At 44.2% G+C, this 22,153-nt stretch overlaps 1 protein-coding gene and 2 long non-coding RNA genes across 3 annotated transcripts in view; 2 read left to right on the top strand and 1 right to left on the bottom strand.

Moving 5' to 3' along the window:
- Nucleotides 1-22,153, top strand: part of PROM1 (prominin 1) — a gene marked incomplete at its 3' end in the record, with an annotated part of 107,429 nt that overhangs the window by 40,619 nt on the left and 44,657 nt on the right. The window contains exons 3-4 of the mRNA XM_081303476.1: nt 189-244; nt 9,608-9,825. Coding sequence (XP_081159602.1) covers nt 189-244; nt 9,608-9,825 — 274 coding nt within the window. The remainder of the gene's footprint in view (nt 1-188; nt 245-9,607; nt 9,826-22,153) is intronic.
- Nucleotides 13,554-18,404, bottom strand: LOC308654309. Its single transcript, XR_014023213.1, has 3 exons — nt 18,003-18,404; nt 14,006-14,274; nt 13,554-13,669 (listed from the first exon to the last, which is right to left on the bottom strand). It is a non-coding gene; the product is annotated as an uncharacterized lncRNA (long non-coding RNA).
- On the top strand, nt 13,617-21,908 carry LOC308654310. The gene is made up of 2 exons (XR_014023214.1): nt 13,617-13,753; nt 21,014-21,908. It is a non-coding gene; the product is annotated as an uncharacterized lncRNA (long non-coding RNA).

The raw sequence follows: 22,153 nt of genomic DNA, 5'->3' as shown, positions 1-22,153 counted from the left end.
TCAATTAATGAGTCAAAGGGCTCATTAATTCAATTATTTACCTACATTAAAAAATAAGAACAAAACCATAGAATACTATACATAGAAGTAATAATTTGTAAGCATAGATAAACCTATTTTTTCTAAATATGCATTTTATATTTTTCCTGAAAAAATAATTTTGCTGTTTTGTGGCTCTTTTCCCCCAGACTCCATCAGAAAATTTATACGGAACAAATTTGAAGTCTCGACTGTTTATGATGAGGTAATTTTTTATTGATGTGTTTGTTATTAAAAATAACATGTATGAGAAAAATCTTGGCTGAGTGGCAAGTAGATCTTCAAACAGCCATTATTTAATCAGTAATTTCAGTATCCTTTGTTATTGACCATTGAACAACCTTATGGATCCCATTTGAATGACAGCAGAAATTTTGAAAGTAGCATTTGAAGAAAATCTTTCAAACTGTGTGTTGTTAAAAAGTTAAAATTTCCCCCAAAGAAATATTGACATTTTTTAGCAAAGGGATAAGAGTAGAGTTGTTTGAAAATCTCTACAATCGGTGACAGTGTGCTTCGTTTTAGAAGACGACCGGTTAGAAAGCAGCTTCACCTCCATAAGTGACCTTCAGAGAGCAGGGAGGGAAAAGAGCTGGTTCTGCACAGAAGCTCCTCCAAGAGGGATTGACTTTGGGGTGGAAAGGATAAGAGGTCAGGAGCAGGTGGGAGGTGTCTCTGTCGCATCCCAGACTGGGAACCACGTGAGCCAAGGGTCAGGTATGAAGGAAGCAGGTAGGTTGACCAGAGAGAAAGGAAGGTGAGTCAGGGCCCCATCAGCAGGCGAGTGGACAGAATCTCAGAAAGTGCCTCTCTGCTTGACACCCATGGTGCTGCGGATTCACTGGTTTGGTTTTGTGACTGCCACCTAAACGGAAGGATGTTCGTTCTTTTGATCTTGGTTTGTGATGAGAGCAGGTTTTCTGGGAAACCCACAGACAAATAATTGCTGCCTTGTATGGAGAACAATAAAAATTAGTTGAGTCTGTTGGTCATTTTCTCGGTCCTTAGCAAGGTAAGCAAGGCATGTGGCCCTGTTCTCTGCTAGAGTAGCTGAGGTCCTTGAGTTCCAGTAAGCAGAGGTCCTGGTGGACATTCTTTACTGACTAGTGCCACATATCTCAGTGCTAGTGTTTGGGTGGGAGCAGTTAACACTTGCCCAGTGGACAGTGACCTCAGGTGCTAGAGTTTTAAATGACCTCATCATATTCTCAATTTGCAATAAAATGCTACTCAAGAGAAAAGTGAATATAGAAGTCAAAGAGAAAACCTTCTCTAAATGTCATTTATATCTGATGGCAGGAAAGCCTGAGATGGCAGAGGAGCCTTACTCCTTCCTGGATGCAGCTCACTGCGAAAGCATTTTACTCTTCAGTGCCACTGCACTGACCATTCCAGGATTCTTAACTGGACAGCTCCTTCATGCTCAGCTTAGTATTAAATTGGGAGCTGCTTTGCCCTCGGGGATACAGAATAAAAACCGATGGGGGAGGCGGGTAGAGAGAGGATACAGACCTGAGCCCACTTGAATGAACTGAATCGTTCCCTTAAGGTGGAATTGGATCACACTTTCTACGGTTATCCAGGGAGAAGGGATTTAATTAAGCAAAGACACCAAAGAAGTCAGGGCATCTTGGGAGGGTTGGGTTTAGTCAGGTAACTGCTGCATTTGATAAGTTGTCCCCAGTGCCCCCTGAGTCAAGGAGTGAAGAACAGGGAGGGGCAGGGAACACCACCTGGGATGTGGGGAAGGGTTCCAATGAGCCACCTGCCCAGGGGGTAACAACTGCCTACTGCAGAAGAGCCCTGGGAACCTGCAAAACATCAGCCTCCAGGTTACCTGGGGAAGGAAGGGTCGGGGAGCTGCAGTTTCTAGATACCAAGACCAAGCGGCGCTGCCTAAGGGCTGCTTAAGTGTGGAGGACAGTGTTCACTTCAATGTACTTCTGACCTTCTGTGGTTCTGGAGAAAGCCCTCGAGCAGAATTAACGATGCCAGTAGTTAGAAGTCTGAGGAGGCACACCAGGATGGTAGAGGCCCGAGGGCACGGGCAGGCACCGAGGACGACTTCACTGTGCCCACAAAGCACAGGCACACAGGTAAGGACTGTCCAGGTGAGTGGTCCTGGGGTCGAGCCTTCCTGGTCTCTTTCTCCTGGCTCTGTGCTGCATCTTTGGGTCCCTTGATGGCCGAGGAGCTGGGCAGCTGAGTCAGTGATCTCTGTTTGGGGTTCTTCAGCGGACTTTCTTCCTAAGGAGATTCAAAAGCTGTCACAAGTGTAGACCTTTTGTTCCAAGGAGTGAGTGACCCTTGGACCCCTTCTCTTTTGTGACTTTTTTTTTTTACCCAGGCTTTTTCCTCTCCTTTAGTTATTACAGTGTAGTTGCTTAATTTATATTTATGGAGTTCCAGTTAGGATCAATGCATGATAGGGGTACAAACATGCCAGAGTATGGCTCTTCCTCCAAGAATGCAGAGTTGGCGAAAGAGAGGCCAAGAAAAGAAACAGACAAGTTCTTGGATGATATGGCTGACTTGCGTCCAGAATTCTCACTCCCGCATCATCTTACTCAGGAGCTCAGAATGTGACTATATTTGGACAAAGGATTTTCAAAGAGGTAATTACTGAAATGAGGTATAGGGTGGCCCTGATCCATTATGACTGGTGTCCTTATAAGAAGGGAAAGCGAGGACACAGTTAGGCAGAGAAAACCACATGATGCTCCAGCCAGAAGGTGAGCGCCCTCAAGCCATCCAGGAGAGAGGCAGCACAGACACCAGCCCTGCCAGCCCCTTGATGTGGAATTCTCCAGCTTCTAGAACTGCAGGGACATGAGTGTCCACTGTGGAAGCCACCGTGTCTGTGGTGCTCTGTCATGGCAGCTGTGCAGACTGAGACCCTGGGTAACTGGCCGGCGAGATGGAGGGGGATGTGTACCCCGTGACCAGGGCCAGGGTGTTCAGAGAGGGACCCTGCCCTGGGGAAACCAGGGAGCACTCCGTGTGCAGCTGGCCTTTAAGACTGACTGAAAGGCCAGGAGAGTGAGAAGTAAAGTCTTACATCCACCAAAAACACTTGGCTGAAGCACCAGGCCACTCAACAGCTTCTTAAAGCCTGTTCTTACACTAGCTCACCATCTTCCCTGTGAAAGTAGGAGCCGCCATCTCCGGCTGTCTGTGCCAGGCTCTGGGTTATGAGCATTGCCTTGTTTCTAACTCTCACAAGGACAGCCTTCCAAGGAGCAAGCAACTGTGCCATTGTAAAGGCAGAAGAAGTCCTGTACTCAGAGAGGCCAAGGGAACTTGCCTAAGGTCACCCAGTGGCTAAGTGAGGAAGCTGGGATTTACACCCAGACCATTTCTGACTCTGAAAGGACAAATAGCATCATTGAATGTGAGCCTTGTTCCAAGCCACAGGACTGCTTTGGAAGAAACAGGTCTTATCTGAGCTCTTTGGCTGTGTGCAGAGAGTGTCACGGACTCAGCTGTCCTTGCACATTTTCAGCCACAAATTTTTAGAGTGGGTGATTGTCCCTGGGCAGAAATGGTCACATCCCAAGTTACCTGTTACTCCAGTGTGACTGAATCCCCAGTTTGCTGAGGAAGGAGTACTGCATGTGCTCTCAGAGAACCTGTGAGAGATTCTACAGCCAGGATGAGGCCTGTGGAGGCAAGTCTGGGTGGGGGGTGACTGAGCTCTCCTTGCCTTTGAGTAAGCCTTAAAGGGGGATCATGGAGCTGTGATGAGAAAGGAGCAGTGAACAGATGACCTCAAAACAACTCTGATGGTCCGAGTGCCCTCAAACGGAATCCCAGCATCTCCTCAGCACGTGCCGGGTCCCAGACGTACTTCCATGTGACCGATATCTGCTGATTCTTCTGGTTTTCACAAGACTCGTCTGTCCATCTGAGGTGCTGAGCCAGAGAGGACACGGGCAGCTGAAGGGTCCACCCCATTTATTGCCAGGGCCTGGGCTCATGATACAGAAGTGAGCCACACCACGCTCAGCCATTTTCGCAGAGCTCCGGAACACGTTCTCCTGGGGGTCAGAGCTTGGGGGTGAGCCACTTCCCAGACCCTCCACATCCTGGTTGACGGTACAAGAGGAGTACAGCATGGTGTCACTCAGTGACATGCTCCCTTGGGGTTCTGCCTAGAAGGCAACTCGAGAAGGCAAGCCTAGCACCTGTCAATTAAGAGGAAGGACATGGTTCTTACCGTGATAGAATGCCTGGCTTGGGGCATCTGGGTAGATTCCTTAAAACCACCTCCCACTGATAACCTGTAAGTATTATCCACAGTTTTCAAGGAGAAACCTTTCCCTGAGTCCGTTCTCCTAGCAGACCCTCCCCACCTGCTGCTTGCCATCTTGGTTGTTCTGTGCATCTCTGTCAGCGGGACTCAGGAATTTCCTTGTCATGGTTACTGGATTCGTTTCCATGTGGTGGTGTTTTACCTCTACTCTTATTTCTTGATCAGCTCCCTACTAGATTCAGCTGCTTCATCCTTTCCTCATTTATTTCATTTCTCACTTATTTCCTTGCCCTTTCTTTATGTTTCCTCTGGGGAAAGGTACAGGGCTTGGGACTCGTCCCTGTTGCTGTGACAAACTCACTAGCACTAACATCCTAAAAAATCACTGGACACCAATGCGGCATTTAGTAAATGTTAGGTGCTCACACAAGCAGGGTGGTGAGTTTGGATGCCACCTACTTATCTGAGGCGTAAGTGACTTAGCTCCCGTTTCCGGCCCTCCCAGGGGGAGAGGACACTCTGCCAATAAGAAAGTTCAGTTCCCTTGCCATGGCACATGGAGAACACAGGGCAGGGTAGTGCACCACCAGGAATCATGGTTCAAGGCTCCTGGAGCTCAGGTGGCTCTTGAGCATCACCCTGGCAGGCATTGGTCTTAAGAATTCAAGAGTATCAGTTCACTTAACATTCATCAAGACACTTGGAATAGAAGAAGGCACAAATCTCATTCCTGCCATTTTCCCATGTAGTTCTTGCAATAGCAGCATAAGGTATGGTCTCGGCTTATTCCCATTCTGTCAGCCAGGAAACTGAAGCTCAGTGGAGTGTGGATAGCAATGTCTAGACCCCATTCTGATGTAGTTGTTCAGGGTTGGCTGGCTACTGGTATGTTTTAATTGCTCCCTAAGTGACCATAATGAGCAACTGGAGTACAGAATCACTTAGTAGTGGCAGAGCCAGGACTCACACTGCCACATTACACAGAAGATAAGATCTGCATGACAGCCAGCGTGGAAAGAGAAACAGTGAAATGCACCCAGCTCCCCAGAGGTGTGGGCTGCCACCCTATCATGTGTATCAGGGCAGGGTGACTCTTGGGTGGAAGAAGTGAACATGAAAGAATCGGCCGATTATTGTAACTTTTGGGTGGCTCTGCCCCGGCCACAGCCCAGAGTGGCCAGCCATTGTAGCCAAACTAGGGCAGGGTTCCCACACTGACCTAACTGTGAGTTCAGAATAACACTACAATCACCAGGGCTCTTATTAAAGACAATTGCTGGTCTTTCCACATCTCCTGACTCACACACTCTAGGGTAGAGCCCGGAAGTCAGTGTTTTTAACATTCACTGTGAAGTGCTTATGGTTGGCACATTTGGGATACTGAGCCCTGAGGGTTAATAAGCCTATGGGACCAACTTGGGATGCTGAGGAAGAAGGATTGAAAGTTTGAGGCCAGCCTGGGCAACCTAGCAAGGCCCTGTCTCAAAAATAGAATTGAAAAAGACTAGGGATGTGGCTTTTGGGTAGAGTGCTCCTGAGTTTAATCCTCAGGGCCACATATACATACAAAAAAATTAAGCATAAAATCCATAATGACTTCCGTTTTCCTTCCTACACATATCACCAGAAAAGGATAGTTTTATAAATTGAGCAAATCTAGCTTTATGGAAAACTCATCGCATCTTCACTATGGGTTGGTCTATCCCCAACACTGCCAGCCCCCATCTCTGCACCATTGTTCAGGAATTGTTGGTGAACAGTATACGGTTGGGTCTCCTGTTCCTCAGTTCATCAGTTCATCAGAGTTTGACTGGGTGACTGTTAGTGCCAGGTCCTGGGCTGGGCACCTGGGAGCACACGGTGAGCATGACTGTCACAGGTCTTGCTCTCCCAGACATGAACAGGGTGTGGAGATAGCTGTATCCTCTATGGAGCATCTCTGCTGCCACAGGCCAAGTATAGGGCTCCATGGTGGTAAGTAGAGGATGTTGGGCACCCCAATGTCTTGAGGAGGCCACACCTAGACTTAGTGTTGAGTTTCATGAGGAGAAGAGCAAATGAGAATAACGTTCTGGGTGAAGATGCAGCATGGGAGAGCCCAGAATGAAGAAGGGCAGCACACAGGACACGTTCTGGGGATGTTTTATAGGGTGACAACAAATACCTTAAGATGGTCAAGGATGGTTGAGAAGAACAGGCACCTGAAGCCAAGATTAGATGATACAGAACCGATTGAAAAGTTTGGAATAAAAATGGCGGAACTCCATTGACCACTGTGAAGCCAGGAGGACACCAGCAGATTTCATTTTAGAGAGGATGGGACTCTAGTCAGCCTCTGGTTTTCTCTTTTATGAAGATCACATGGTTAGCATGCTAAGCATTTGTGACTTTCTAATTCACTTTTTCACAAGTGACCCATACTGATTAAAAACCTTTCTCCAGGTGTGGCACACGCCTGAAATCCTAGCCGCTTGTGAGGCCGAGGCAGGAAGATCATAAGTTCAAAGCCAGCTTCAACAATTAGCAAGGCCCTAAGCATTTTAGTGAGCCCCTATCTCAAAATAAAAAATAAAAAGGGCTGGGGATGTGGCTCCGTGGTTAAGTGCCCCTGGGTTCTTAGTACAAAGACAAAACAAAACCAAGAAGCTTTCAGTAATCGAAATGTAAATTTCAGAACTTGGCTCTACTCAGAACAGTTCCTCAAATGCACACTTGGGTATTACACTTCTTTCTTACGTTGTTCTTCTGTTGGTTGATTTTTCTCTGTGCGGGATGCTAATGTTCTTGGTTGTGGTCAATCACTCATGTGACTTTTCCTGTCTGTTTTCTTGATGCCGCTGCCTCTGCTACACACAAACTCCTCCACTGCTTTGACTTCACAGCCAGAAAACATAGTCTTGATCCTGAAGGTAAAGCTCATGTCTGCTGTCGCTCGCATGTTGCTCTTTGCCTGAAGGCAGTAAGTAGAGCTGCTTTGCTTAGAGCTTTCTGTTCTTCTTTTCTGCCTTCCCTTTGATGGTTTTTAGTTATTCATTTCATTGTTGTTTTTGCATTCATCTTTAATCTTATCTTGAGCATAATCTAGTGCTTTAAGATCTTGGTGTATCAAAAAATAATTTGCATACTCCCAGATCTTGGCTAGCCTTTAGCTTAGGAGTCAACTTTCAAAATGATGCATTCTGAGTCTCGATACTGTCTGATTTAGCCAGCAACATTGGGACATTGGGAAGGTTCTACAGAAAGTACAGAATTTGTACTTGAAGCTAAATTAGTGCATTGTCAACATTTAAAAATACCTTCTTCCTGGGCTTGGGTTTAGTGTCTCCTGTGATTCAGAAAGGGTTTAAAATTCCTTTCAGAGTAATAAATAGAATATTTGGAACAGCAAAATAGGTAAGTATGTAGGAGTTTGGAGTGTCTGGGATGGTTCCTTAGTTGGCCAAAGATACTAGTCTTTGAGGAAGTGTTGAAGAATCTGGTGCACATGGCTCTTCACGGCCGTGGGAAGGGGGTCAAGGTGAAGCATACAAATGTAACTCATGAATGCATCAAAATCCAGCCACTTTGTTTTTCTTTTTAGCGTTTTAATATGAATATTGAAGTAGATGGTATTCAAGTGTCATATGCACCTGCTTTAATACTCAAGCATTCACCCAGAGAGTGAATTACTGTTTCTTGATATGAATTCATGTAATTAGTGCATGTTATTATGTTAGGCCATGTGATTCTCCTCCCCACACAGTATGCTGATGGGGTTGAGGACTGAGGAAGTATTTGCTCCCAGGAATGTGACCCAACCCAGGTCTGGCCATTTGCTGCATCCCAGATCAATTTAGTCAAGAGTCAAGGTGTTGAGCCAAGGAAGGTAACTTCATTTGAAAAACAGCTGGAAGAGATGAGGGACTCTTGTCACAAGCCTATCTTGCCAGGAAGCTGACTTCGGAGTGGCTTATACAGGCAGTTGATGGGTGCTTCCAGACTGGCAGGTGTCTTTTCACAGGGAGTGGGCCAGGTCATGCCCATGTGATCCCAAATACCTCGTCACAGGATGCTGTTTAGTTCTGCAGATCTCCAGAGCAAGGATCGTTGGGTCCTCAGGCCATTCTTGGTTAGTTTGCTGATGTTCAGCTTCTGACATGTTACAGGATGGTCAGGCAAGAGGGGGTTGCTGCCCCCAAGCCTTCTTGCCTATCGCCAAATTCATGGCAACAAAAGAAAATAGACTTTGCTTGATTATTATGGAAAACTAGGGTCAGGCGAGGTGGAATAGGAACTCAGGCAGGAGAGCGGCTCTCAGCGCTCAGCTGTAAGAACAGGATCTGTGTTTCCTTTAGCTCTGCTTGGCCTCAGCATCTATTGCTGTCTAGCTTGTCTGTAGGTTGCCCACTGCCAACTGCAATTTTCTGCCATTCTCAAGAAATGTAGGTATATGCATGAATTGGAGCAGGTCAAGTTTCACTCATTTTCATTTTCCTTGGAATAAAGCCAGTGGTGATAATGAAAATATAGTTATTCCTATGATTGCATCTAGAAGTTGTACTTGTTCCTGGGAATTTGGGACCAGTCTTAGACATGGACTGCCAAACCCAGTACTTCCGTGGGCTATGCCTCATGTGTGTGGCATGGGAAGTGTCATCAAGTGTCCACCCTGCTCCTGCTACTCAATCAGGCACTTTTCCTCTAGTCATACACCACAATGTATGGATGGAAAACTAAGTGGACTGTATTTTACCATCAGACTCAGAAAGCCTGGGCCTTTGTTCTAAATCTAGATCTATTCCAGAGTCTTTTGAAACCATGAATTTGTCGCTAACTGATTCAATCCAGACTGCCTCAAATCTTTAATAACTTTGTGTGTCCTATCTATATAGAGGATTCACTATGCAGGTATTCTGGCCAAGACTTATCAAACTATTTACAAGCAAACAAAATACGTTTGGGATTAAAATTAGACCATTTGCCCACATCATGCACAAACACAAAAATGGGAAGTTATACTCCATGTATGTATAATATCTGAAAATACATTCCACTGCCATGTATAATTAAAAAGAACAAATTTTTTAAAAGTGAAAAAAAAAAACATTCACAATTTGACCCTGGTTTGGACACCTTCCTGGGAATCGAAAGGAAGATAGTAATCGCTTGTTCCCATATTCTAATAACTTAATTCTGTTTCAGAAGGGAGTTTCAAATGGAAAACTATGCACATTAAGGTTCAACTCGTGATAGTGAATAGGTAAAAAAAAAAAAAATGAATTGTGTCCACTCGATTTTGTGTGACCGTTTGTGTTGTTTCTTTTGTTTGAATTACAGATCGCCCACTATGAGATCGGCGTTATCCTGTGCGTCATCCTGGGAGTATTATTTATTATTCTGCTACCTGTGGTGGGTTGTATCTTTGCGATATGTCGTTGCTGTAACAAATGTGGTGGGAAAATGCACCAGCGTCCGAAGGAGAATGCGCCCTTCCAGAGGAGGTGCCTTGCAATCTCCCTCCTGGTGATTTGCGTGCTCGTAAGGCAAGTAGCATCGTGGACGACAGCTGATTGGTTTTAGGGTGATGAGCTGTGTCCCCTGTTTTAACTGTTAAGCCCACGAGTTTAAAACAGAACCATGACAGCAATAACAAAACAGGAAAGGGAGAATAGAGGTGCTCATCCAAGACATTCAAAAAGGTGTCACGGTTCCTGGATCATTAAGCTCAGGGAGGAAGCTGCCCTAACCTGACTGAGGAGCCTGCCCTGTGGCATTTTTCCGTTTGTGGCTATGCTGGAGAATGCAGAGACCGTCCACTCCCTGGAAGCTTCCTCCTCTGAGACAGCTGTGCGGGAGTCAGCCAGCCTGCTGAAAGGCAAAGGCCACTTTTGCTAGTTGATTTTCTAGTTAATTCCAAAAGGAATCTCGCTGGACAAGGGCAGTCCCCGCATTTGGAAATTCGAGAACATCGTAGAATACACTTAACTTTACTAATTCCTAAACCCACTTTTCTTGAATTTGCTGTTCATCCGCTGCCCTCTTTTGAAGTCTGCAACACATTTCATTATCTAGGATGTTTCTGCTGCAGTTTTTGCTGCTACCAGAAGTTTTCCAATTGACAGGCAGATCAGAATTACATTGCTCCTAAGACGAGAATGTTTTGTTGAGTCCACGTCGATTCCTCCACTGAGGAATGTGCACATGGCACTGGTCCCCTTGTGACTTTTGGTTATAGTGCCACCTTTCCTCATTTATTCAACCAGTGTTTCACATGGCAACCAAGGTGAAGGTCCCAGGACATGACAATCGGCATTCTTGTCTTTCTCCACACACCACATTTGCACAGCGTCCATAGGTAAGATATTTCAAGTTTCATTAAGTAGGTGATGATTGTGTGTTTAAGCCCAAAGCAGTAATTCCTACTAGTTGAAGTTCTAGCTGCAAACCCAAGAGCAAAAATCATTAAGTGTGGCCATCAGTAAGGGTCTGGTTAGATGTGTGTTCTGGGGGTGACCGTTCATCTATCTTGGAATCGAGGATACCCATTCAAAGAACTGGGTGGCTCCAAGAGAGATGCAAGGAAAACTGCAACCCTGTGTGTATGGTCATGTGGCAACTATGATATGAACAGAAAGGAGGGAGACACAAATGCTTGGTTATGTTTGCACAGAATGTATAGGAAAGGCTGGTGAGGGACCAGCCCCAGTGGTTACTTTTGGAAAGGAAATTGGGGGGCAATTGGGTGGAAGGAAGGAACCGTTTTTGCTGCAGCTGGGCTGCCTGACTCTTCTGAATTGTTGTACCAGGCTCAGGTACTACCTATTGAGCCAATTAAACTTGAGCAATGGAAAATTCCAGCAAAAACCAGTGTGTTACCACTTGTTCCAGGGCAATTATTATTTAACTAGCAAAGACATAATTTTGCTGAAAAATGTGGAATGATAGACTTTTACCATACATGTGTTTAAAAGGATCCAAGTGAATGTGTTAGTTACTTCACGTGCTGTTGGCTAACGGGGAGTCTTTGTGTGTCTCTAGGAGCTTGCGCTCTGACAGGTCTTTGGGCATTTATCTTCTGTGCCTGTCTCTTATCTTTATCTCCCTTTTCTGTCTGTCTTTTTTGTCTTGGCCTCTCTGTCTGTGTCTTTTTCTGTCTCCCTCTTAAAGTAATTCAAATTGGTTTCTTCACACTGGATTCTGGAAGGCAGATTAGAATCTGGTTGATGGCATTTCCAGATGTCTCTTTCTCTCTCTGCTGTGCCTTTGAAGTATTCTTAGGAATGCACAGAGTCATCCCCCTGCAGAAGTTAGTGACCTCGGGCTGGGGATGTGGCTCAAGCGCACTCGCCTGGCATGCGTGCGGCACACAGGTTGCAGCACCACATACCAACAAAGATGTTGTGTCCGCCGAAAACTAAAAAATAAATATTAAAAATAAAAAAATTAAAAAAAATAAAGAAGTTAGTGACCTCCCTCGAGTGCTAGAAGAATGTCACTTACAGCCCAAAGACTGTTAGATTCATCAGGGGCCCTATGCATTTTCCAGAAGGGGAAGACCTACCTGGTCATTTGTCCAAAGACGGGGCAGCCATGTTTTTCCTTGTCCACTTAATCACCCTAGACATTAAGATGAGGCTCAGGTCTCAGTGTCCTTTGAAAAGGCTGCATTTAGAGTTTCTTGTTAGAGTCATTACTTATTTAACAGGTTAATAGTTTTCATGTCATAATTTCAGGAAAAATTTTTATTGTATGTATTATACTTTATTTTATATTTATCTGAATAAATGTTTACATATGTAAATACATAATGTAAGTAATAATGGGCTTTCATTTTTTTAATGAAGCATGTGGTATGTACTTAATTCTTTTTAAATGGGACTTCTATTTGCATTTCATATAATTGCTATTTCATGCTGAACTGATTATTTACATTATATTTAAAATACCAAAATATATAAACAATCAAGCTACAAAGCTAAATATAAAGTTGGCTTCCATTTTACATAAAATGAATGTTACAACTATGTTTTTTTATTCTTAAGATTTAGACTAATCAAACAAATTTAGATAACTGTTTTCTTTTAAGTTGGGAGAATCTTTTTTAAAACACATTCCATGCTTCTATTGCCTCCTATACATACAGTTAAAAAATTTTCTCCACCCAGGTGAAAACTAAATTCGAAAAATAATAATTTTAGATTTTAACATAATTAAACCAAAGTTGATCAACTGTTTGAGGTGGTAACAAATTTAAAACTAATTTGACTTCATATAGTACATTTAGTTCATTGAATTTATATATATAATACACACACACACACACACACACACACACATATATATATATTTATATGTATAAACTATATGTAGGTCTCAATGAGAATAGTGTATTTTTCCTTTGTATTTACTTTACATTGAGACAAGAAGTTTAAACTTTGCCTTGAACTTTTCAATTTACTGTTGCTATTTTGATGTTTTCCTTGAGAAACCCCTACTCGCTAGCAAGTGTCTTAAACATCGTGAGTCACATGATAGCTAAATAATGTTTGCAAGTAATCAAAGCTAACCAAGAAGATTAAAGACTCGGGGAAAGTGAAGATGTCTTTGTTTCGATTAGATGAAAGGGAGAAGAAGGCACATCACCAAAAATAAGAGGGAACAGACGTCAACTAAATTAGAAAGCAGAGAATGAAACGTGTTAGTGGATTTTTTTCTTACTGTTGGGTCTCTGGCTTACACAGCACAAACTGCCTGCTAATCTTTGGTACAATGTTTTAAAAACCTCTCACAAATCCAGAGCAGTCCAGTTGCCTTTCATTGGGCTCAATTCCATTGAGTGATTCTAAATCTGACAATTAATTGAAAGTAGTTTTCAAATTAGCTTTGACTACTCTTAATTTTTTTCATTCATCCCTTTTTATTTCACAAATTTTTATTTTATTTATTATTATTTTTTTTTTTTTGAGAAAGCCATGGGTTTAAGAAAACCTTTGTGGGGGAACAAAGGTTCCCCAGTAAGTGTGGAGCACATCCTGGCCCACTGTTTGCTTGAGCCTTCCCTAGGCAGTTGGAGCATGAGAGTCTGTGGATCTTCTGTGGTCTGCCCGACCGTTAGCTGGAGGGTGAATTTCCACCAGTCATGTGGACGGGTCAGCAAATGTGTCCAACTCCTGGGAGAGCCCAGTGTCTGCTCCTCCTTTCTTTTGAACTTTTCATCATTGCATTTTTTTTTCAAAATTTCAAGAAGACTATAAAAGAAAAAAGAAGGAACAGCCAGCCATACCTTGATTTTCTTCCATGTATTTCCAAATTGCTGAGTCTGATAGTTCAGCTTTGCCAACGATGACCCTGGTGAATTGAATCCCAGTCATCCTCAGGAAGCTGGCTGTCAATTCCTGCCTTGGAGGTCACAAGATTCCAGAAAAACAACAACAAACTAAACTATAGCATTCCTGAAAATCATGAGACTTTCATAATGAGAAGGCGAGGTCTGATTATTTAACAATTATGTTAAAAAAATAAGAGGTCAGTTACAGACTAAACACATGTACTTGACTTTCATTGGCTGATTCCATTAAGTCAGTAGAAATGGTTAAGGAAAAAAATTGCTACAAATTTTAATGCTTTAAGTATTTGTAAGTATTTTAAGCTGAGTGTATATGTAAGTAAATTGTTTTTTCATAACACAATATAGAAAATATAATGCTAATATGCCAAGAAAATAAAAATTCCTACCTTCTGCTAAAATTTTTGAGATATTTTGTTGTACTTCACAGGTGCACATGCTTTTGATGACTTAAAGACGTTTATGTCAAGTGCCAGAGAACAGATATTCACTGACGTTTTATTCTCTTTTGGTGCTAGGCATATTGCTCTCATTATCCTCATCTCCTAATAACTGACCAGTGGTTGCTAAAAATACAAAGACATTACATATGTGACTTTTTAAAAAAAAAATGTATTGAACAGTAGTGAGTATCTAAACCACCCCCTGTCGCGACCCCCTTGCCCGCAAGGAAGACGCAACAACAGGAATCTTCTTTCAGTCGTTTATTCAGGTCCTTGATATTTCTTCTTCTTCCTCTCGGATGCCTCTCCCAGCCTTAATAAAGCATCTCAAGCCCCAATGCGAAGCTGCCACGTGGAGCTTTCTCATAGGGTGTTAAAAAACCATGCGCCAACTCTCCCAAATAAGGAGTTGTTTGTTACAGACCACAGCGGAGCCAGCGCCATCTTGTAATGGCGACCACAGTCCGCAGAAACGGCTCACCACAGTTCCCCCTTTTGTTTTCCAAAAACAATACAGGCGAGAGTAGAGGTCCTATCCCACTGTGCAGAAGTGGCTGCATAGTATGGCTCAGCCCCAAGGAGGGCCCTTCCCCAGATCTGAGGCCATATCAGCCGACGCCTTTTTTCGTGGGACGGGGCGTGGACGCGTCTAACCCGCATGCAATAGGACATGCTCTCCTTGAGGTCCACTTCAAGGATCACTCAAGTGCAGTGCCTTGCCTCGCATCCTGTATCGTGATGATGGTGGACGAAGGGGGATGGCTGAGGCTGAACTGTGGCTGTATAGAAATATGACGACAAACAAGTTGGCAACACCCTAAAAGAAAGGCACGGGTCTTAAGGCGATAGAAAAGCACTAGTGTGGAAACCCATCTGCGTGCAATGGCAGTAAAGCCGGCAGAGTGCAAGGGCTTTCCAACACTAAGAGAATAACAAAGAAAGACATGTCGATCCCAGTGCAATGTTCATAAAACTTGGGGTGCAACGACCATGTCAAAGATTTACTGTTTAATCTGCGCAAGCCAGACTTGAGGTGAGATGCCATTTTCTAAAGCTGCAAGAGCTTGTATGATCATAGCTTTATCTGGACCAATTTCCGGCCAAATATTCGCCAATGATACGGGAGGCATTCCTGGAATCATTAAATCATGAACCGGCATCGGCATTGGCCAAGCCCGTGCCGCTGCCCACCACTGCATTGGTGTCGTCCATGTCATCGGCACCAGCACCAGAGCCAGAGCGCTCAGCAGAATGAAGATCCTCATCACGGGATTGCTGTGGTATTTCTTGTTGCTGAGTAGCTGGCGTCAAGACTCTTCTTGTCAGGCGTTCAGGGACCCACAATGGTTCCGTGCGATCCTGGGGAAAAACACATACAGATCCTCGTGCCCATGTCAGCACGGGGTCGGGGCCGTTCCGAGTCAGCAGGGAAGTGATTATGCAAACTAGGCAAAATTAGTAATTGAGCAATCCGATCTCCTGGGGAGATGGACACAATGCCCCCTGGAGCTTCCACCATAACCTTTACTATCCCTACAGTATCAGGACTTATGACTCCGGGGAAAACACGAAGACCTTGTAAAATAGAGGATGCACGTCCAATTAGCAAACCTACAGTGCCAGGTGGTAAAGGCCCTTTGAACTCAGTTTCCACCAATTGGACTCCCATCTTAGGTGTTAATACGAGTCTGGAGGTGGAACAGAGGTCCAATCCCGCGGCACCTGTAGTGGCTCTCCGCGTTTCATGGGATGGCGTAGAGATGGCCATGTCTCGGGTTCGGATGTAACATTCTCCACTGCCCCATATATTTGTGGGCCCTGGGGTCGAGGGCCCCGTCGGCCGTTTTTTGGCCCAGCTGAAATAGGTTGTCCATGAATGTCCCTCACTGATCTACACTCTTTTGCCCAATGCTTCCCCTTTTTGCATCTTGGACACAACCCCGGTAGACGAAAGCCATTGGAAGGGCCACCGTGAGGAGGTCCAGTAAAATTGTCTTTTTTGGGACATTCACGTCTGACATGACCGGGTTGACCACAATGGAAGCACGTTCCAGCGGCAGGACCGCCCCCTTTTGCAATCCGAAGGACAGCAGCTGCAAGACCTGCATTAGTTAAAGGTCCTCCAATCTCTCTACACACCTTCATCCATGCTTCTATGCCTTTGTTCTTATAAGGAGCGATTGCTGCTTTACATTCCTTGGTGCATTGCTCAAAGACCAATTGCTTAACAAGGGGCATGGCTCTATCAGGATCCCCAAAAATCTTTCCAGCGGCATCCACCATCCTTGCTACAAAGTCTGAAAAGGGTTCTGTAGGGCCTTGTACAATCCTGGTCAAATTACCAGATACCTCTCCTCTGTTTGGAAGTGACTTCCATGCCCGAATGCAAATGTTATTAATTTGATCATATACCTCAAGAGGGAATCCTGTCTGTTGATTAGCAAATCTACCTTGCCCCAAAAGCATGTCCTTATCCCAATGAGGATGTCCCGCCGCATGGTTTTGGGCGGCCTGTTCTATTGCGCCCTCTAACACAAATGTTCTCCAGTCTAAATATTTACCTGGGGAAACACAAGCCCGAACAAGGCTAGCCCAATCAGAGGGAGTCATACAGTATCTAGACAGACTCTCCACCTGAGTTAGTGTGAAGGCGGCATCCACCCCATAAGTGCGCACAGACTCCGCCAGGGTCTTCACAATTTTAAAATCTAAAGGTTCATGGAATCTTCCCCTATTATCGTCCTGAAAAACTGGATAAGCAAGACCCATCTCAGCGTGAACAGCCTTCCCCCGAAACACCCCCACCATACGGCGGTGGATCCGGAGGATCACATTTCTTGAGCCCCTGCTTATCTTTGCTCCCTTCTCCTACAGCTAAACTCCCTAGCTGGCGAGACAGCCTCCCAAGCTCCTCCTCCTCATTCTCCTCTTCCTCTGACCCACTTTCACATGGAGGTGTGCGCAGCGCACTGAGATCTGGATACAATCGCCTCTTCCCCTGTTTCACGCTCCGCACACTTCCATCCTCCCGAGATACCTCACTTCCTGCCGTCTCTGATTTCTCCTCATGTAATTGTTCTAGAACTTCCTGTCCTTTAGTAAGTGCGTCATGACATCTGTCCTCTGTGAGGCAACTACGGACTATTCTCCAAAGGGGTATCACCCCGCCCTCTAATATGCCCTGCTCAGAAGCAAAGTCAAGATCTTTGCCTAATTTATCCCAACTAGGTATGGTAAGGCTGCCCGAAAATGCAAACCACGGTGCAGCAATATCTATCTTCTGTAAAAATCTCTGTAAAGTACGATGCTTCACTTCCAGGCCCTTGGAACGTAACAGGCCATCTAGGGCCAGGAGAAGCGGACTTGAAGATGCGGCACCCATGACACAACAACAAAAGAAACACAGAAAACAAAAGACACAGACGACAAAAGAAACACAGAAAACAAAAGTGAAAGTACACATTGCAGCTGCAATAAAATATGAGGCTCTCTCTTTCTTTGTAGAGGAGCTGACCCCGCTTTGGTCGCGGATCCCACTTACTGGGACTATCCCCGCTTTGGTCGCGGGTCCCACTTACCTGGGACTATCCGGTGCACCACCCCTGACGACTGAAAGTTCTGGTTCCCGGGTTTCGGCACCACTTGTCGCGACCCCCTTGCCCGCAAGGAAGACGCAACAACAGGAATCTTCTTTCAGCCGTTTATTCAGGTCCTTGATATTTCTTCTTCTTCCTCTCGGATGCCTCTCCCAGCCTTAATAAAGCATCTCAAGCCCCAATGCGAAGCTGCCACGTGGAGCTTTCTCATAGGGTGTTAAAAAACCATGCGCCAACTCTCCCAAATAAGGAGTTGTTTGTTACAGACCACAGCGGAGCCAGCGCCATCTTGTAATGGCGACCACAGTCCGCAGAAACGGCTCACCACAACCCCCAACAAAGAACACTTCTTTATTTTCTATTTTGTTTTCATATAAAGGTTTAAGTTAGAAACTGCAAATGAAGATCCTCAGTGGGTCTGCACAGTACTTAATGTTTTTTAAGATTAGTTGTTAATACTTAAAAAATGGAGATTTTTACCTAAGAATCTACCTTTGCAGATGTTTGTGGACAATGGAAAGGTCTGGCCACACTGGTCTGCCATCATGATGGCTCTTGGTGACACCCTCCACTATGGTGGCACATGTGAGAACTGTAGTGCAACTACCCCACCCCACCTTTGTTCTCCTGGCTCCATAGCCCCTGGACCCACGTGTTCCTCTTGCTTCAGTCTGCCCCTTGCAGGCTACTGGACTTGTCCTCCTTAAAAATATAATCTTTACACCATGTGGGGACCTGAGAATCAGCTTTGCAAGTTGCTGAATTCTGTTGCAGACTTCTGTTGATTACTGTTTTTTTTTTTTTTAAGAAAAAGATTATCAGTGTGTTTATTTCAGTTGGATCCATTACTGGTTACCAAAAATGAGGGTCTTCATTAATATGCAGAGTTGTATTGAAATATATAGCAGCTCATTTTTCTTACTGATGCTTTTGTGAGCAAAGACATGTATTCAGTAAAAGGAATGATGTTTGTGCATTGGACTCTCCAAACGCGGTTAATCTTCTCATTGAAACCAAAGTCCAGTCCTTAAACACGCCTTTAGCAAGACTGCGCTGTGCACAACTGAGAGAGAAGCAGTTTCCAGCTCCTTTTAGGGAAATTAAAGAGGTGGAAATGAAGACAGAGTAAGCAGTGAGACATACCCGCCCCAGAATCGAAGGGAGAACCCCCCCCCCTCCTTAGAGTTTAAGGCAAGGAGGTTCTCTTCTTGTTGAGGAGGGGTGGTGGGGTCAGCAAGGGTCAAGTGGAAGTGGACTTGCAAGTTCACTTTGTCTCCCTGCATGACCAAACGGGTCTGGAATAGCCAGGGTAATCTGAACATGCTGGAGAAAGCAAGGGTCCCCACTGTGAATATCGGGTATATTCGGGGATGATTCTGACTCATGTGGCATAAAACGTTTGAACTTGGCATGGTAAACGAAGCTTTCCAGTCTCATTGCTGTAACTCAACATTTGGTTTTGTGTTTTTCCTCTGCACACAGCTCTGAAATCCCATTTTGGGTCATTTGGCCTTATTTGGCACGAGGGCATCATTTCGTAACTGTGATTGCCACAGTCTAGCTTCTGCCTCGTCAGTACCAGTGCAGATGTAGGGTGGACAATAGTGGATTGTTCGGCAGTCATTCCAAATGGCACAGAGTTTTGTTGACATTCATCTTTTAAGGTCACCATCAGAAAGATCCCCAACTTAAAAACGATCTTGGAGAACGTGGAGGCAGCCGGAAGCCCTCTCCCTTGCCACTTGAGTGTTTTCCAGTTTAAGCTAGACAGGGTCTAAACGTATCCTTTCAGCTGTGAAGTACTCACTGAGACACATAGAAGAAAAGTGACTTACTCATACTTGGTGGCAGTAGAGGGACCAAGACACACATCTTGTTCTGCTCATGCACTCCTTCTGCTGCAGCTTGTTACCTCAAAGAAACCTCACTCAGGGCGTGTCACTTAGAGATTGGAGCAGGTGCAATACTGCCATGGGGAGTGGGTTCTGAGGGAGACCAGCAGGGAGCCACTGATGCTCTAAGTCCTCATTTACCCAGGACTCAGAAGTTATCTGGGGACATGGACTTTTTTCAGTGCAAAAACTAGGACCCTTGGTGACCTTGCCTACAAATATATGTAAAGTCCACAAAATTGCATATTTTGAAGAGGCAGTGCATTGATTTTCTGCATTCCCCTCTGCCCAAAGTTTTCCTAATACATGCAGAACTTTGTTTAAAGATATATCCACACCTTCCATTGTAACCATTTTTAAATTTTTTATTTGTTTTAATTACTTGCACATGATAGTAGAATGCATTTATGCACTTTGGTATATCATACATATATGGGATACGATTTCTCATTTTTCTGAGTGTACGTGTTGCAGAATCATATTGGTCATGCAGTCACATATATACATACAGTAATAATGTCTGTTTTATTCTACTATCTTTCCTATCCCCACATCCCCTCCCCTCCCCTCCCATCACTTCCCTCTACCTAATCTAAGGTAACACTATTCTTCTCTAGCGTACCCCACCTTATTGTGAATTAGCATCCGCATACTAAAGAAGACACTTGGCCTTTGGTTTTGTGGGATTGGCTTATTTCACTTAGCATGATATTCTCCAACTCCCACCATTTACTGGCAAGTGCCATATTTCACTCTTCATTAAAGCTGAGTAATATTCCACTGAGAATATATACCACATTTTCTTTATCCATTCATCTATTGAGGGACACCTAGTTTGGTTCCATAGTTTAGCTAATGTGAATTGAACTGCTATAAACATTGATGTGGCTGTGTCACTATAGTGTGCCAATTTTAAGTCCTTTGGATATAAACCGAGGAGTGGCACAGCTGGGTCAAATGGTGGTTCCATTCCCAATTTTCTGAGGAATCTCCATACTGCTTTCCAAAGTAGTTGCACCTATTTGCAGTCCCACTAGCAATGTATGAGTGTACCTTTTCCCCCACATCCTTGTCAACATTTGTTGTTGTCTGTATTCTTGATGATTGCCATTCTGACAGAGTGAGATGAAATCTTAGAGTATTTTTGATTTGCATTTCTCTAATTGCTAGAGATGTTGAACACGTTTTCATATATTTTTCATATATTTCTTCTATTTCTGTGAAGTGTCCAGCTCCTTAGCCCATTTATTGATTGGGTTATTTGTTTTTTTTTTCCTTTGGTGTTAAGTTTTTTGAGTTCTTTATATATCCTAGAGATCAATGTTTTATTGGAGGTGCATGAGGTAAAGATTTTCTCCCAATCTGTAGGCTCTTTCCTCATGTTATTGTTTCCTTTGCTGAGAAGAAGCTATTTAATTTGAATCCATCCCATTTATTGATTCTTGATTTTATTTCTTGTGCTTTAGGAATCTTGTTAAGGAAGTCAACTGGAAATCCATATGTAGCAAAATGAAATTAAACCTCTTTCACCCTGCACAAAAATCAACTCAAAGTGGATCAAAGACTTAGGCACTAGAACAGAGACTCTGAAACTAATAGAAGAAAAAATAGGCCCAAATCTTCACTAGGTCAGCTTAGGACCTGACTTCCTTAACAAGACTCCTAAAGCGCAAGAAGTAACCATTTTATTGAGGCTTCTCCAGGTGACACCTGTGCTGTGCTTAGCTAATGTGGTTCCATGCTGCCATCCAGTGGACAAGTTCAACAGGGCCTCGGCTATTCGTACTTTCAAATTTAACATTCTAATGCTGCAGGCAGAAGCCATTTGTCAAATTAGTTTAAATCAAAAGATTGTTAGTAACTCGTCAACATGAAGGACGTTGACAATGATTAAGTGAGGGCATTTTAGATGGCTTGAAAAAGTGCATTTTTGTGCAGTCTTTCCTGCCAGATGCCTTTTCATATAGTATTTTCCCATATTTGTATTGGTGCCTTGTAATTATACAAAACAGAGGGATCCATTGTTACATATTCATACAGGCACCCGATAGATCAGTCCCAGATAGCATTTTTGAAGCTTTCTATGAAGTGTATTTTATGTGGAGAAAATTTTCATCTTCCTTCCCCGTGAATTCCCGAGATGGCAATACCACGGACAGAAGGCTGCCCTTAGCTGCTGGCCCGCGTGAAGCCGCTGACCTCCTGGCATCGTGGAGCTGCTTGTTTTTCTCCTTGATGGAAATGAGCTAGCACAGGAGGGCCTCTGTGTCGACTTCTGATGGAGCATTTCAATGCTAAAGTAGCATTTTCCCCCAACTTGGACAACACAGAGACTAAAAAAAAAAAAAAAATGAGAGAAACTTCACACGCTAGAAGGCCAAGTCACGCTTGTCATCTTGATCCTTCCCTAGAGGCTTCTTGGGGGCCTGAGACAGCAGCGAGTCTGTGGGCAGGGAGGACGAACCCACGTGTCCCTCTGGAGAGGACTGGGACCGATCGTGCACACTGCCTTGTAGATTTCCTGCTTTCTTCACAACTTGGGGGGACACTCTCCATTTCTGGAAGTCATCTTGAATGGAGTACTTTATATTAAATGGAGATTGGTC

Source organism: Spermophilus citellus (genome assembly GCF_964194105.1).
Source record: "Spermophilus citellus genome assembly, chromosome: 8".
NCBI lineage: Eukaryota > Metazoa > Chordata > Mammalia > Rodentia > Sciuridae > Spermophilus > Spermophilus citellus.
The sequence above is the reverse complement of the archived record's forward strand: the minus strand, read 5'-3'. Positions and strand labels throughout refer to the sequence as shown.